The 13,431-nt window shown below is 47.0% G+C and overlaps 1 protein-coding gene across 5 annotated transcripts in view; it reads left to right on the forward strand.

Annotated features, from left to right (window-relative positions):
• Positions 1-13,085, forward strand: part of PITPNM1 (phosphatidylinositol transfer protein membrane associated 1) — a 32,438-nt gene extending 19,353 nt beyond the window's left edge. For all 5 annotated transcript variants that reach the window (XM_028737901.2, XM_028737881.2, XM_028737891.2 and 2 more), the window contains exons 16-24: positions 2,282-2,434; positions 4,223-4,371; positions 5,666-5,776; positions 7,864-7,980; positions 8,451-8,599; positions 10,317-10,466; positions 11,273-11,456; positions 11,637-11,765; positions 11,914-13,085. In XM_028737901.2, coding sequence (XP_028593734.2) covers positions 2,282-2,434; positions 4,223-4,371; positions 5,666-5,776; positions 7,864-7,980; positions 8,451-8,599; positions 10,317-10,466; positions 11,273-11,456; positions 11,637-11,765; positions 11,914-12,168 — 1,397 coding nt within the window. In that variant the 3' untranslated portion in view covers positions 12,169-13,085. The remainder of the gene's footprint in view (positions 1-2,281; positions 2,435-4,222; positions 4,372-5,665; positions 5,777-7,863; positions 7,981-8,450; positions 8,600-10,316; positions 10,467-11,272; positions 11,457-11,636; positions 11,766-11,913) is intronic.
• The last annotated feature ends 346 nt before the right edge of the window (positions 13,086-13,431 follow it).

Genomic DNA, 13,431 nt, shown 5'->3' on the forward strand with positions numbered 1-13,431 from the left:
TGGGGTGCAGCCTGATCTGAGATGAGTTGTTGCAGTAGCAGCAGCAGCCCTACCTTAATACAAATGTGTGTATAATTAAGAAGTCGGTCCCGGAATGCACGTTTGGACTAAATATGGGTTCTGGATTGGAAGAGTGCTGCTATAGCAGGAGTGAGATATGGGAGCTCAGCGATGCTGGGACTTTTGGAGATGTGACATTGGGTGGTCTCCCATGTTCATTTGTGTTGAAGAACGCCAGGCTGGATTTGCAGGGGGGCAGTACTGGGGTGGTGGAAAAGTTATTTTTATTTTGAAATATGGGGTGCCCTGGGAGGGTATCTGTTCTAGGGAGCGCTAGCATTCTGTGAAGAAGTAAAGGAAGTCATGCATTCAGCCACGCACAGAATTTCAGCAGGTGCAGCTGTTCGAAAGGCTGGGCAGCAATGGGACAAGTTGCACCCGCCTTGGCCTAAAACTGTTTCAGAGCAGGATGGCTGGATGGTTTGAGTCACGGTAGGGGAGGGTAACATTATTTCAAGCATTTTACTCTGCTGCTTGGCCAAAAAGGCTCCCAGAACTGATCAGCAGTAAACAAGACAGTCTCTGCTTGCAGGAAGGGCTGGCTTGCCACAAAGCAGGCTGAGGTGAGAGCAAGAGGCAGCAGCTGTTGTGGGAGCAGCAGTGGCAGCCGCGGCCCCTGGCTGTTCCTCTTGAGTCCTGCTTTCCACCTGTCCGTCTGCTGCATGCAGTTTGAATGGCTGCTCCTACAGGACAGTTGAGGGATGGAAGGGCCCGATAGAGCTGGTTTCTCAGCGGAGCCAACGGTGCGGTCCCTGCTTCCCACTCCTTCCTTTGCAGCAGCCAGATGGAATGGCTCCATGTTCTCCTACACCAAATGCTCCCTACAAATACAAAACTAGCCTAAAAGCCCAGAAAAGGTGGGCTAGATCCTTTATGTGCTGCATTGGTATTTGCACAGATTTTTGCATGTTTCATTTTTAAATGCATTTTTATACGGTCTGTGGTCTGAAGTGACACGACCCATTCTACGGCTAGTTCCCGCCTCATTTGACTGCATGCATAGACCCAGCCTTAGTCCTCATCCTCAGCATAAAAACATAGTCTTCTACAAGTGGTGTGGTTTACATGCCCATATATGGGTGGCCACCCCTGGCACAGCTAGTGTCTCGAAAGCTTCAACCGTTAGGCTCAAGGAGGAAGTGCCCCTCCCGCCTTGTCGGAGGGGAAGTTCCTCTGTTCCTTTTCAGAGGCAAACCACACAAATTATGAACCTCTGTTCTCCTTCTTCTCTGAGAGCAGTAATATAATGAAGCATATAGGTTTTCTTCAGTCATTCCCCCCCCCCCCCTTTAAGCTTTGAATAATTTTGTTGTTCATCTGTGTTTGTATTATATGCTGGGAGCTATGCCTGTGATCATTCCACTTGTCAACCCCGCTTTGATTTAGCTGCCTACGAGATGGAGCTGAATCCTTCATGATTTATTTTTTAAAATATTCATGGAACAGGGCAAACAGGAATGTGAGAATTGGCAGGATTGAGCACTCAAATGACTGTAAATACACACACACACACACACACACACACACACACACACACACACACACGCTGCTGCTGCTGCTCCCTCTGCTTGCCAATCCCCTGCCATGCCAACGCCTTCTCCTTGCTTATATCCTGCAGCCCCCTTTGTGCACCCCCCCATGATGATATCTTTAAGACAAATAGAATCTGAATACCAAGCCTGTCAGCTTGTTCAGTCGCAGAAGGCGATAAGTTCTGTTGGTGGGTGTTGTGTATGTATGGGTGTTTGCTAGTTAATAAAATAACTGTTCTGAATTAATACAATGAATCCAGAACTTCCAGGAGTGGCATACAATGTGTGGAGGTACTAAGGGATAGTTGAGGGCTCTGCATCCTTTATTTCTGTCACGTGAGGCAGCTGAAGAATGGAAGAGGGAGAAGTTTGAATATAGCAGGAAGAGAGAGGCACCAAAAGGAGAAAAAAAGGGGCTGTTTTAAACAAGGGGAGAAGTTTAAGTGAAGGTGGGGATAGAGAGAGATACTGAGAGGAAAATGGTGGGTTTAAACAACAGCAGAGGTTTTAGTAAAGCAGGGATGAAGCAACTTTGAGAGGGGGGAAATAGTGATTTTAAACAGTGGCAAGTCGGCATTGCTTCAGAGGCACAGTACTTGGAGGGCACCGCACATAAGACCAGTGGAAGGCTGGGAGGGATATGTTATAATTGCCATACTCACCTCTGTTTACCTTTCCATTTGGCCTAGCTGAGGCCTTGCAGAGTCACTCTTCCCTCTTCATGGATGAATTAGACCTTGTGACACCGCCCACTCCAACTGGTGCTTTTGGAGGTTTCTGGAAAGGGAATGAGGCAACCACGTGTGAGACTACTGTAACCAGCACCAATGAAGTTGTGAAGAGTAAGTTACATGTTGCTTGTCCTCCCCGCCACCACCAATTTCTATGCCATCACAGTTAAATTTGGCTCTCTGTCTACTTTTCATCCAAGTGCATTTATGAGGCCATTTGAGGAGGGAAAGTTAGGGCTTTTCTCTCTTTAATGTTTAAAAATCCGTGTTTGTTTGCTTGCTTTTTAAAATGATGCTCATTACTTTTTGCACCAGAAATTAATCAGCTTTTTCTGTTTTAAACACTGCAAACAGTTGATCCTAACAAAGTGTTACACATATCCATTTGGTTGAAGTACTGTACTTGTAACATATTGCCTGTATGGTCACTAACAATCTGTGGGGGTGTCTTTCCTGTGCTCCCCTCATAACTTAAAATGTTGGTGCATAAAGCTGTTCCTTGATGCTCAGCAGCTCAAAAAGTGTATTAGGCAGGCTTTTCTGAATTCATGAACTGAATCCTAACTGCAGATTCAGACTGGAACCCTGAACAATGTTTCTTGTGTCTGTGAGTCAAACGAGTTCATTTTGCAAGGATTGAATATTTGCTGTGCTGCCAAGAAAAGGCTTGTTCTTTGACTGGCCCACCCAAATTTGACATTGCTACCATAGCTTGGGCATATTGTGCCCTTTTGTGTCACATGCAATTCCGCATTCTGAACTGAAGTGCTTTCACACTCTTCTGGCTCTGCCAAGCCACTGAGTTAGTGCCTGACATACTAATAAACCCAAAATCTGAATTATAATGAACAAAGAGTAAAAGGCTGTATTCCTGTGCGCAGCCAGGCTGCTTAAATTCTAGTGAAGTAGAATTGAAAGAGCCCACTGAAATGAATGGAATTTAAAGATTACAGGCCAAGATAGTATTTGCATTTAATGTTCGGGGCTTTTTCTTTTTTAAAATGCAAATAGAATCAGCTCTCAAGGGAGTGGTTGATGATTGGCATTTGCTTTGTAGGGGAAATCCCAATTTCAGAGGAGGGTTTATTTTTAGGACTGCAGCAGTTGAGGAACAAGTTAAATTCACCTGCTGTGATCCCAGTAATTAATTGTGCCCCAAACTGATCCTATTTCTGTTTTTAAAAAAACAAACAAACCTGCATGTTAAATGCAAAGACGAAACATGTGGATAACAAAATATTTTGGCCCTTTGGAAACCTGTTCTCTCCAGTTTCCCTCCTGCGTCCATTGCCTTCCCTTCCTTTGGGGGATGGGGGTGTTATCTAGGGGCAGAGGAATCTACCACCATATCCCAAGCCCTGTTGCCTTGTGCTGGTCAGGGCAGAAAGTCTCTACAGGACAGTTCTTTTTATTTTATTGCTACACGAGCCCCAGGATTGGGATTCTCAGGTCTTTGGACCTCATGTCTGTCCTTGAAAACACCCTGTATCAAGGCTTTTCTCTTGCTACCACTGGCGGGAGAACTGCCAGCAGCAGTTCTTTGCCTGCCTGGGCATAGCTGGGACCTCTGCTGTGGCGCAGGCCCCCCTACCCTACTAGCAGAAACCAGCAGAGAGGCCATCAACGTAGGCAGGCAGGGCTGTGCTCTTAGACTGTGAAGAACTGGTTGATGAGGCAGATGTTGCCATATCCCTAGCAGTGCCAGTGTTCTTATTGTCTGACTGACTTGAGGCCTCAGAGAATGTGACGAGTAGGACTTGTTTATTTGTTGGGGAGGAAGTAAAGGTAACAGGAAATGGGCAGACAAAGTACAAGCAGCTGCATGAGTGTAGTTCACAGCTGAAGTGAGGAGACAAATGGGGCCACCCTAACAACAGTTTCTCTTCCCTCCGTGTCTAGTTCTGGATCGTTGGTGGGGTGCTAAACGCATCGACTACTCTCTCTATTGCCCCGAGGCATTGACGGCCTTCCCCACCATCACCCTCCCTCACCTTTTCCATGCCAGCTATTGGGAAAGTGCTGATGTGGCGGCTTTCATCCTGCGCCAGGTACCAGGGCTGCGGGCAGGTGGTAACGTCCCTGTGCTGGGGAACAGGGTGTGGTGGGCTCTAATTGTTCCTCTAATGGGAAACTGGCATCTAAAAATAGGTTTGCGCAGTAGAGGGGAGGGGCATATAGGAGGAAACCTAACCCAGGCAGGGGACATGGGAGTAGAAATGGAGAGAGACTCGGGTGGATAGGTGAGTGCTACCTTGCATAGTTAAGTGCAACTGCGATGTACATTTTGGAGTGGATGTGGATTTTGAGGAGGATTCTTTTCTTTCGGTACCTGGGTGGATTATGGAACAAGATATTGGATCAGCTGAACACTTCGCAAGGAGATCCTAACAGTGCTGGGCAAAGGCTTGTTTTGTTATGCAGAGCAAAACAGAGCACAGCCCCCATGTGCTAGGGGCAGGCATAGACTCCTTGTTTGGAGAAACCAAACCAAAAACAACACAGGGGTTTGTAGGAGTGGCTCACCAGTAGAGCACAAGCTTCACATGCAGAAGGTCTTGGGTTCGATCCCTGTCATCTCCTAGGCAGAAGGGATCAAATAATGGGAAAGGCCTGTGACTGAGACCCTGAAGAGCTGCTGCCAGCCAGAGTGGACAACACTGGGCTAGATGGACAATTAGGCTAATGATATTTTCGTGTCACATGCCAGCAAATTCAGGTTAATAATAATAATAATAATAATAATAATAATAATAATAATAATACTTTATTATTTATACCCCGCCCATCTGGCTGGGTTTCCCCAGCCACTCTGGGCAGTTTCCAACAGAATGTTAAAATACAATAGTCCTTCAGATATTAAAAGCTTCCCTAAACAGGGCTGCCTTCAGATGTGCAATTAAAGCTTGTGCAATTAAAGCTGATTTGGAGTTCTTGTGCAACAAGCCCACTTCCCCAAAGATCTGACTTTTTGCAATAAGGAAGGTGACAGGAAAATGTGCTGGGAAATGTATCACAATGTAGCCCATCCTTCCCTGAAGCAAATTGGAGGGGAAGGCTCATTAAATAGCCAACACTGTGTATAACCTTCCTTCAAACTAATCAGGATGACTTCTCAGTCAGGATGCCATTTGGAAGTGCCCTTAGTATGCTCTGGTGCGAAGCAGCTATAGGTTCACATTTTGAATCTATTTAGGAAGGATATAACAGATAAGGGGAGCAATGAAACTGTCCACTTTAATCTGCCCAGTGTCTGCATATTATGATTGTGACCGAAACTCTCGGAGTTGGTGCCTGTGAATGGCACTCCTGAAGCCTGGCCCTGATGTTCCTATGTGTTTGCAGGTGATTGAGACAGAGCAGCCCCAAGTGACAGAGAATGAGGAGAGTTCCATCTACAGCCCAGCATTTCCTCGTGAAAAGTGGCAGCGGAAACGAACACAAGTGAAGATCCGGGTATGGAGCTCTGTCCCCCATGGTGGCTACCTTGCCTCTAACTCACACGTGCAAGTGGGAAATGGGACTCTGGCTTGGGCTGGGGCACTGTGTCTTCAGGGAAAGGAATATGAGCTGATCCTATTCCTTCCACAGCTAATAGCCTTCAGGATAACTTCACGGATGCTACCATATCATCACAGCTGTTGTCTCTCTTCCTGCCTCGCCCTTTATCCTCCTCTGCCACTTGCCAAAAACATGGTTGCCGTTTTCATTCACAAATGAAATCACACAATTTTATGTAGACACACATCTTTTTGCAAGATCAGTTTGGAGCATAAGATTTAGGTTTTCTTGCTTTAAAATTGAGGGTGGGGAGGACAACTTTATTAGCTTGTGCTGGTGGTGCTGTGGTCTAAACTACTGAGCTTCTTGGGCTTGCTGATTGGAAGGTTGGTGCTTCGAATCCCTGTGACGGGGTGAGCTCCCGTTGCTCTGTCCCAGCTCCTGCCAACCTAGCAGTTCGAAAGTACACCAGTGCAAATAGATAAATAGGCACCACTGCGTCGGGAAGGTAAACAGTGTTTCCGTGTGCTCTGGCTTCTGTCACTGTGTTCCATGCTGGCCACAAGACCTGGAAAGCAGTGGACAAAAGCCAGCTCCCTCAGCCTGAAAGTGAGATGAGTGCCGCACCCCATAGTCACCTTTGACTGGACTTAACCGCTTTCACAAACACCTGCCTGGCTTGTCATGCTAGGTGATGCTAATGAAGCCTTTGAACAACAAAGAGACGTCTCCTCGTTTTTTGCTCTAGGTCTAGGAGACAAATGCTCCTGCCCTTTTAAAGGTTCAGGTGCTTCTCCCTGACAGTGTAGTGAGAAATGGGCAGGCACCTGTCTGGGTGGGGCTGAGATGGGTTTGGGTACTAGGACTTGGAGGAAGTACAGCAGCTCAGGGCTGTGTAGGTTGCAGAGCTAAATGCAAAACTCTAATAGCAGGTTGTAATGCATAATTCAGAACATGAATGTAGGTGGTATTTGAATGAAGTTTCCCTCAAGCAATTGTGATGATTTTGAAGGTTTGACAATTGTTCCAGGGAACAAGATCATTCAATAAGAAGCAGGCAAGCCTAGCCAGACTTCTAGATGTTGACATGCTTTAATTTATTTTACTGTTGATTTTAATTACCTTACTGGTTGTAATTCAACATTGTGCTCTTCCAGGTTGTTCCATCTGGACCAGCATTTCAGCTTACCAGATGGAACGATCCCCATTTCCTCCCTCCATGTGTTGTTCTCTGAACTCCCTCCCAGAGCCAATTTGTGGGGGACGACACAGGGGTGAGGGGGGAAGCCGCATTGTAGAAGTCAAAATCCTCGTGTAGGGTTTCCACTGATGGCACTGGTTAGGTGAATCCTGCCTTCAACGTTTTTAATTTTTTTAACCGTTTTTTATTGATAATTTTAGTATTTTGTAAACCACTTAGATGTTTTACTGCAATCAAGTGGTATATAAATTGTGTTAAATAATAATAAAAAACACCTCACAGAGGAAGGGTGATTGCTGCCTTCTGTCAAGTACAGTGTAAGGTGGTTTTGTTTTTAATATGGCAACCTCAACACAAGAAAAAATTGTGGTTTTTGTTACTGGTTTCTACAAATGCACACCCACATTGCCTAGAAGACACCCCAACCAGGGAAAAGGGCACTGTCCCACAGTTGTATTTCTGATTCACTATGTAGGAATGCATGCAGAGCAGGGTGGGGAACCTGTATCCCTCCAGATGTTGTTGAACTCCAGGCAGCTCCCATCAGGCCCAGCTAGAACAACCAGTGGCTAAGGATGATGGGAGTTGTAGTCCCAGCATTTGGAGGGCTGCAGGTTCTCCGTCCTTGTTCTATAGGAACAGATAGCCATCATATGGTGAGATTTCCCTGCCCCCTCAAAAGCAATGTAAACTCCACAAATTTCCTCTCATGAATTCATGTTAGAATTGCTGCGTTCTCTAGCCAGCCCTGTTCTCTAGCCCAGATCCAATTCCTGTGTTTTAATGTCCCCTTTTGCTGAGGTGTAATTAGTAAAAACTGCTTTACCCCTTTGGTTTTCAGAATGTGACAGCAAACCACCGCGCCAGTGATGTCATCGTGTGTGAGGGGCGACCCCAGGTCTTTAGCGGGCGCTTCATGTATGGCCCACTGGATGTGGTGACACTGACTGGGGAGAAGGTAACAAAAAGCGTAGCTAAATGGGGGTTCGGGGACATTTTGAAGACATCAGCAGTAAAAGCAGTAGGGGGCAGCAGACCAGAATGGAGCAGGCCATATGGGTGAAAATTATAGAGGAGGAGCAAGTACAGGCCACATGAGGGCCATGGGCCATGTCACAATGAGTCCTGAGGAGGCAAGGCATGGATGTTTCCCACAGGGGCTGAGGAGCTGTAAGGAAAAGGGGATAAAATTAGTGTTAAATCAAAATGAAGCAGGGAACTTTCAGATGGGGTGTGTGGGATGAAGGATATGAACAGCACCTGCTGTCAGGAATTAAGGGGGAAATCATGCCTCTCCCCCTTCAGACTCGGAAAAGGTAATGACTCACCAACCCTTAGAGATTAGCTGAGCTTGGGGACAGGTAACGCAGTATAAGAGGTATGTGCAGTGAAGTGAACATTGCTGCTGCCCTTGATCTCTCCCCAAAGGTGGATATCTACATCATGGCACAGCCACTGTCAGGAAAATGGGTGCACTATGGCACAGAGGTGACAAGTGGCAGTGGCAGACTCTCCTACACCCTCCCTGAGGAGAAGATGCTGGGCATTGGCATGTATCCTGTCCGAATGGTAGTGAGGTGAGTGTGTGGTGAACCCTGTCATGTGGTTGACCTTTTTGAGCAGAAATCCTATCTTCAGTCCTGCCTGGCTTATGACCACAAGACCTCAAGGACAGCCTCTCTCCATATGAACCAACCTGGAACCTGTGGTCATCATCGGAGGCCCTTCTTCACATGCCTCCTCGGTGAGAGGTCCAGAGGGTGGCAACTCGAGTACAGGCCTTTTCTGCAGTGGCTCCCCACTTGTGCAATGCTCTCCCCAGGGAGGGTCATCTGGCACCTTCATTTCATATATTTAGGCAACAAGCAAAAACATTCCTCTTGTCCCAGGCCGTTGGCTAATTAAACCATCTATGGCCTTTTAAACTGGGGTGTGTGTGTGTGTGTGTGTGTGTGTGTGTGTGTGTGTTGTTTATCACTATGCTATGTATTTTTGTGTCTTTATATTGTCAACCACCCAGTGATCCTTGGATGAAGGGCGGTCTAGCAATTTAATAATAATAATAGAGATTCTGGCTCTGAGACCAAGTGGAACACCATTTGTTTCTGGCAGAGGCCTTATACATGGGTCATATTGTTTTTTTTAATAAAGATATTTATTAAAATTTTCAAAATATTACAAAATGAAAAAAAGAAAAAGAAAAAATACAAAATAAAAATAGTTAAAAAACAGTTCCATCTTTCCATCACTTATCTTTCATTTGCTTGTTTCCCGGACCTCCTCATACCTCCCTTTTTGTATTCCAATTCAACTTATTAGTTCAGCAAATCCTTTCCCTCTTTGTTTATCCTAGTCTTTAATCTTAAAATATTGTAACATTAAATTTTTACCTATTAATAATCCATTTTTTCATATTCCTTATAGCGTTATAGCTAAAAACCACTTAACTTTTTATCCAACATCATTCTAACATTCATTAATTTTACAATATTTCTGTAGATAGTCTTTAAATTTCTTCCAATCTTCTTCCACCGACTCTTCTCCCTGGTCTCGGATTCTGCCGGTCATATTTGATGTTAGGATTTGAGCCCTTTTAAAAACGTCTTTCAGAGTTCTAGCTCACAGTCTCTTTGCTTTGTTCTATATACAAGAAACGGGAGGCGGACTTCCTGTTTATACCTCCCCGTTTCGGTGCCAAATTGACTCTTTTCCTTTAGTTAAATCCAATTTTTTCCTACTCACGGGTAGCTGCTTTTCGTAGCCAAATTGTCCCAGGAAAAAGTCAGCGCTCTCCGATAACGGCTGTGCGGCTTCGCTCCGCGGAAGAAGCAGTCCACTCACAGCACCGCGCCACTCACCCTGCTTTGCTCCGGAGCCCAGAAAAGGGGTTCCTTTGCAGATTGGGGGGGGGCGCTGAAGGTGCCCGCTGAGTCCCACGCTCACAGGCTTCACCCGCCTGTGATTTTTAGAGGGGTCCCCGCTTCGCCGCAGCGGTCAGACCCGATCCCGCGGAGCTGGTCCCTCAGAAAGACAGAGGGAATCCGCCATTACCGATGGTGCTAACCCGGAAGTCCTATACATGGTTCATATTGATAGGATGTCTCATTTGCCATAGTTGAACTGCTTGACCTGCCCCTTCCTTGGTTTTCCGAAGCTATAGGGAGAAGCCCCACCAGCCTTCTGGTGGCAGTCATATACCTGTATAGGGTCTTTGAGTGTGGTGGCCATGCACTGGCGATTCTGAGAGGAGGGGCACTTGCTGGTGGATTTCCTTCATTGTGCTTCTCTCCACAGGGGTGACCACACCTATGCCGAGTGCTTCTTAACTGTGGTAGCGAAGTCCACACCTTGTGTTGTTTTTAGTATTGATGGCTCCTTCACGGCCAGTGTCTCTATTATGGGCAGCGACCCCAAGGTGCGCGCTGGTGCTGTTGATGTAGTAAGGTAGGTAATAGCCCTTCCTGGGGACCCCATACCTTTCCCTGACCCGGTTGTCACTTCCCCCTTCCTATTGACTCTGAAGTGTGTGGGGGTGGGGGAATGTTGATGATAATCTCGCCACAGCTCTGTCTCCTGCTGGATTGATTTATAAATTTCTTCAAAATTCACGTTATCACAATTCATCAAGAATTTTGAGCTGCAGAGACTGGTATGTGACTGCTCAGCAGAGTAAGAAATCAAACTTGCCAGCATTCACGTCCTCCACCACCATCCTTGAGTCTGCTTAACTGTGGAAGTTCAGTTTTCTCAGCAGAGTGAAAATGTGTAAAATAAATTTAAAATCCTCACTCTTCAAGACTTAATAAAAGCTTGAAGCACCAATTATGGAAACAACTCTACTCCCCGCCCCCAAATTGTCATATCTACATCTATATATCTCAGTGCCAAAATGCTGTCAAGGTGGATTTATTGAAAGAAGGTTTTGTCGGATGACTGGATTTTATTTTGATACTCACATTTGTCTAAACTAGAGTTGATGTCTGATAGATGAAGAAGTTTATAAGATCACATTGGCTGCATCCCTTCAGAATGCATCTGGTACAGAGTGCCACTTCACTCTTAACAACCACCTTGTTGTACAAAAGGAAATCACTTTTTCATGCAGCAAGCAACATGGGAAGTGGAGAGGGCTACTTGACATTAAAAAAATAGAGTGAGCTTAGTCTTACACCCCAGAAGGCACCCTGAATGAATGAATGAATGAGCCACCCAACTGCCACAAATACGGTAATCCCTCTTTGCCCCTTTAGGCATTGGCAGGACTCCGGTTACATGATCATCTACGTGACAGGGCGTCCAGACATGCAGAAGCACCGTGTGGTGGCCTGGCTTACCCAGCACAACTTCCCCCATGGGGCCATCTCTTTCTGTGATGGCCTCACGCATGACCCTCTTCGACAGAAGGCTGCCTTTCTACAGGGCCTTCAGCAGGAGGTACGTAAGCATTCACCAAGGGTTCAGATATAATTGTGGGAAGGGCTGCAGCACAACTGAGAGAGGCCCATGTGTGTGGCTCTGACGTACCTTGCAGTGCCTCTGAGTGCAGCAGAAAGAGCACCACAGGAGAAAAAATGTGGGAGAGAAGTCACCGATGTCTTCATCCATTTATTGCAGGCAGAGGTGACCATAGTGGCTGGCTATGGATCCACCAAGGATATCTCAGTCTACAGTTCTCTAGGGCTTCCCGCATCTCAAATCTACATTGTGGGCCGGGCTGTGAAAAAACTGCAAAGCCAGTGCCAGGTATGGAGTTTTGTTTCACAAAAAGCGTTGCCTCAGCTGCAGGCTGGGGGCTCCTCAGGCTCTGAGGCCTACAGAGCTTGTTGCTCCCTCAGGGAGGGGAGGTGAAGAACAGGGCAAGCATCAGCTCCATTCTCCTTTCTCCTTGCAGTTCCTGTCAGACGGCTATGTCGCACACCTGGCACAGCTGGAAGCGTCATCTCTCGCCCACTCGCCGAAGGGGACGACAAGGCCCACGCTGGGCAAAGGCAGCTACGGCTGCCCTGCTCCCGTCGACTTCCTGCGCAAGCAGAGCCAGCTGCTGCGTTCGAGGGGGCAGAGTCAGGCCGAGCGAGAGGGGCAAGGGAACGCCCAGCCCCGAGCCAAGACGCGCAGCGTCAGTCTGAAGTTGGAGAGTGAGGAGTGAGCCCGCCGTGGGGTAGTCTCTGCATTTTCTGACTCGCAGTGGCTGGTGCCAGGGCTGGGCCTGTGAGAGGCCACAGTTGTGAGAGAAGGGGGCCAAGAATACTAGGTATGGTTGGTCAGGGGGAAGAGTGAGAGAGGGGGCTCTGCCCAGCAGAGGCGGCAAGCTGGCATACAGTGCCACAAGGATATGGAGGAGAGAACTTCTATATAATCCCAGAGATTGCTTCCATTCCCATTAGTTCCAACTCCTGCCTGTTCTGTTTTGTGGTCTCTTCTGACCTGCAGTTCAGCCAGTGTCCCTCAAGTCATACCCTCTGGGGATTGGGGAGGGGGGAGGGACAAATGGGGGTGGGGGTGTTCATATTACCCTGACTTAAAAGTGTGCTACGTTGCTTGTGAATTGACTGTTCACATTCCTCCCCCTTTTCAAATGATTGAGGTCTGGGATATATAGTATTCCACTCTCCCCATTTGATGCCACGTGAGGCAGTAGTGGGTCCAGCCCCAACCATCTCCCAGGTCTTCCTATATCCCTCTGTGGCTAAGGTTAGGGTGGGTGGTTAGGGAAATATATACATCAGGGATCCCAGCTGCCCCTTTCCTGCAGAGGTTGAGCGCCTTGCTCCAGTCCCTAGTGCCGTTTCTCAGTCCAATCCTGCCTGTGCCCCGGTCTTTGGGTGTCTGCATGATACTGCCCTCCTGTGCATGTATTGTGTCCAGTGTGAGAGCACAGGATAGCCATGAATAAGGATGAATCCATACTTCCTTCCTGACAAAGGAGGGCTTGGTATTTATTTCATTGTGTCAGAGTTGCCGGGAAGTCGAATCCTGTTTTGGAGGATTTGTGGGGGTTTTACATTTATCTTTAAATGTGTTATAAAACTGAAAAAATAAAATAAAATAAAAACAAAAATTGAAGAGTGAATGTGTGCTTTGAGGTAGCAGTTGAGGGATGGGTTAGTTTGGTACAGTTATGTGCCACCCACATATCCGAGCGGTGTGGGATTCCAGGGGTACCAGGATCATTTACCAGGGTCTGTGTTACCTTTTGGAACAATGAGGCAAACCAGAGCTTGTGGTGTCTTTAGGTTGTATGGTTTATTTACACATATGTACAACCTTTGCCTAGATGAGAGAGTGCAGAGCATTTACATCCCAAGAGGGTCCTGTTCCTCCCATTGCTGCAGCCTCTGATTCCAGGAGACCCCAAACATCATTTCTGACCCTCTCTGCAGCACCTCATGCTCCGCCCCCATCCTCTCTG

The sequence above is a fragment of the Podarcis muralis genome, chromosome 1, assembly GCF_964188315.1.
Source record: "Podarcis muralis chromosome 1, rPodMur119.hap1.1, whole genome shotgun sequence".
In the NCBI taxonomy this organism is placed as follows: Eukaryota; Metazoa; Chordata; class Lepidosauria; order Squamata; family Lacertidae; genus Podarcis; species Podarcis muralis.